The sequence below is a fragment of the Colletotrichum aenigma genome, assembly GCF_013390185.1.
Source record: "Colletotrichum aenigma strain Cg56 chromosome Unknown KSG_Cg56_contig07, whole genome shotgun sequence".
Lineage (NCBI taxonomy): Eukaryota > Fungi > Ascomycota > Sordariomycetes > Glomerellales > Glomerellaceae > Colletotrichum > Colletotrichum aenigma.
Genome location: NW_023500913.1, coordinates 4639062 through 4642294, shown reverse-complemented (window position 1 = coordinate 4642294; position 3233 = coordinate 4639062). Strand labels below are relative to the sequence as shown.

Here is a 3233-nt window from a genome sequence, read left to right as displayed (position 1 = left end):
ATGGCTTTCAACTCACTGGTGGCGTCCTTAGCCCTCCTAGGGAGTAGTCTTTCGTTCCTAGCAACCTCGAGCGCTTTAATCTTGATTGGTCTTCACCATACTCGACGCCGGTCTCTACGACACACCCTCGTCCTTAACCTCATGGTTGCTGGTAAGGTGTTCTCCTATCAACGTCAATGTTAAGCGGGATGAGACACTAACCAAGACGACCATCAACGCAAAGAAGTCATTAACTCAGCTAATAACACTATATCGGGGATCATCTACGTTAGGGACCAGGAATTACAACGCGGAATAGCGTGCGTCTTGAACGGCGTGTTTAGTCAGCTCTCAACGCAAGCATCCGACTTCTCCATCCTCGCCATCGCTATAGCCACGCTTCTGGTGATATGGCAGAGAACAAGTATGGCGGACAGCTCATCACTTAAGAGATTCTCAATCTGCTGCTGCGTATGGCTTATTCCGATTACTACTAGTGCCTTGGCTGCTAGGATCGGTGTGATAGAGCCAGTTGGCGGGAACTGCTGCTGGATTGCGCGGGACCGGCCCAACCTTCGACTTGGCCTCACCTATGTCTGGCGTCTGTGGATCATATCCACTACCGTTTGCATCTACACTTTCGTCTGGTGCTATCTCAGCCAACGTCCTCGCCCCGCCGCTAGTACGTCCTGGCTTTCGTGCGATACCGGATCACTAACAGTACGCCCGACGACAATGGCCATACTCGAGCCACGAGGAAGAAACTTCACACCAACCAGGCTTATGTGGGGTACGCCTATGAGGTGCTTGCAAGACAGCCGGGCAAAACGTACGAAGTGTTCCCTTTCCCGCGCCTCAGAGTACGCTCTAACTAGGTATTTAGGAGAATCGGATAGCAGATGCGGCAGTGCTGCTGATGATCAAAGTGGGCAGCAAGCTGGGCCGTTGGCTCCGCGTGCTCCTTCCGCGGCCAGAGTCCACAAGGAAAAGAAGCCACACACGACGGTACGCTCGGAGACGTCGCGGCAGAACGAAACCAGTCCGGATACGAGCCAGGTATTCGGACCGAGGGGGGCGGGCATTGGTCGATTAGGCACCAGGGAGCAACAAACACACGTTAGGGCATTAGGTGAACGACGTCCTCTACAAACTACACAGGCACTTACAGCAACGCTTCTTCAGAGAGTCAGGGACTGCTCAGATTTCACCAACGGAGAAGATACTGCGGAATATAACAGCGGAGGTGGGACTGCAAGCCAGTCATGTATTCCTCAACCGTGGGGAGCTTCCCGCCTCCTGGAGTACAGATGGAACCCCAGCAGAGACACCACCGTCGCAAAAGACGGTGTATCGTCAAACGTCACGGCTGCAATGATGGCTAATCTTTCTACCAAAAAGCAGACCCAGACGTCAGAGCGGCGCATTAAGCGCATGATACTGCTGAAATCCTGTCCTATCTTATACATAATTCTCTGGATGCCCAGCCTGTTGAGCGGAATCATAGAGACTTCTGAAGCTAAGACGTTTAGCTCGGTATCAGCAGCGCTGCAAGTCTCCAGCCAGTTTGTTGGTCTTGCTAATGCAGTGACGTACTGCTTCCATGAGAGCGTAGCGTGTATATCATGAGATTGTAAAAGTTATTGATCGCATCAAAGGCTGTAAGCATAATGGTTCTTTCTTTCTTCTTTCCCCCTCCACTCCCCTGGCTGATTTGCTTTCGCGGTTTCCTAATCTACCTTACTAACCAAGCAACCAACCAACCAAGCCACCAGCCAACCAGCCAACCAATTGACCAAGCCCTCACCATTCTCTCAACAGAAAGAAAAGAAAAGAAAAGAAAAACGGAAGAGTCGTTACAACTACGTGGGGTTGGTTAATATGTGCATAATTTACTTGTTCTTCGTTTTAATATTGAACCTCTCATATGCTTTTGCCCCCTTTACCTTCCTCTGTATGTGGCCGGCTTGATTCTCATGATAGGTCAGTATTAATATCTTGGGTGTCTATGATTAAAGCAAGTGTCTGTCTATGCTCTCTATCATAAGTTAAAGAGATGAAGAGAGTAGTCAAGTACACTAAGGACTTAGCACGTGAAGCCATAGTGGCCTTGGATAACTCTAGTACCGCATCGAATGAGTATATGAGGTGATTTAGCTATGGATAGTCTCTCTAATTATGTCTACTGCTCCCCTTAGTATTATTGCCTTATACTTAACTTATTTTCAAGAAGAAATAGGGCGCTTACCACAGCGAGACCAGATGCTAACGCTAACAGAATCCAGCTCTTCGTAGTAAATACTAGCAGCTTCGAGGTAATGGAAAGATGCCTCCAAGCACCCTCAGTGTTACGCCCACACCTACACCCAGGGGCTGACCACGAAGCCATCACAACAACTATCCCTATGAGTAGGGCCCAGGAACAGGGACGCCAGGATAACCAGCTCTCAGTCCCGGAGTCAGCCCTACCACGGCTGATCGACCTAGTAAAGGCTGGGGCTACAGCCTTACCTACTCTAGGGGAACTGCCCAACCCAGCAGAGCTGGACACCCTAGCTGCCCAACTGGTCAGCCTCTTCCATACAGCTATTCAAGCTGTAGGCAAGAGACGGACTAATCAGGGTAGGGGAGCCCCCTGGTGGACAGAAGAATGCTCAGTAGCCCACCAAGCTGCTATTAAGGCTAGGCGCCAACAGGCCCAAGAACCTGGGCTGGTCATACCTCCCCCTATCCTAGAGGAGCAAAAAGTCTTCCTAACAACTGTGAGAAGGGCGAAACGCACCTACTGGACTGCTAAGATCGAAGAGGCTAAGACAGACCAAGACCTATATAAAATTATAGGCTGGCGGAAGTCTAGCCTAGCAGTTAAAGCTCCGCCTCTAATAGTGGAAGGGCAGACGATCAGCAATACCCACGATAAAGCCCAAGCCTTGCGAAAGGCTCTACTTGAGCGATTTAGTGCTACAGACGACCTATCTGGGAACCCTTTTAGTACCCCAGTGGTTGTAAGTCGTATTATACCCTGGCAGAATACAGTTAGCATAGAGGAAGTACGCCAGGCTACTCTGACAAAAGCTACAACCCCTGGGACTGATAGGATTACTACAAAGTTGCTACAATGCACCTGGGGATTAGTAGCCAAGCCTATACAACAGCTCTTCCAGGCCTGCGTTCAAGTAGGCTATTTTCCTAGACCCTTCCGCAATGCGGAAATTGTCATGACCCAGAAGCCAGGGAAAACAGATTTCTCTAAGACT

The 3233-nt window shown here is 49.9% G+C and overlaps 1 protein-coding gene across 1 annotated transcript; it reads left to right on the top strand.

The window, feature by feature from the left end:
• On the top strand, positions 1-1605 carry CGCA056_v011546 (uncharacterized protein; the record flags this gene model as incomplete). The annotated part of the gene is made up of 3 exons (XM_037326792.1): positions 1-151; positions 224-699; positions 1024-1605. The coding sequence occupies 3 exons, from the start codon at positions 1-3 to the stop codon at positions 1603-1605; spliced, it is 1209 nt and encodes a 402-aa protein (XP_037175672.1).
• Positions 1606-3233: the final 1628 nt, after the last annotated feature.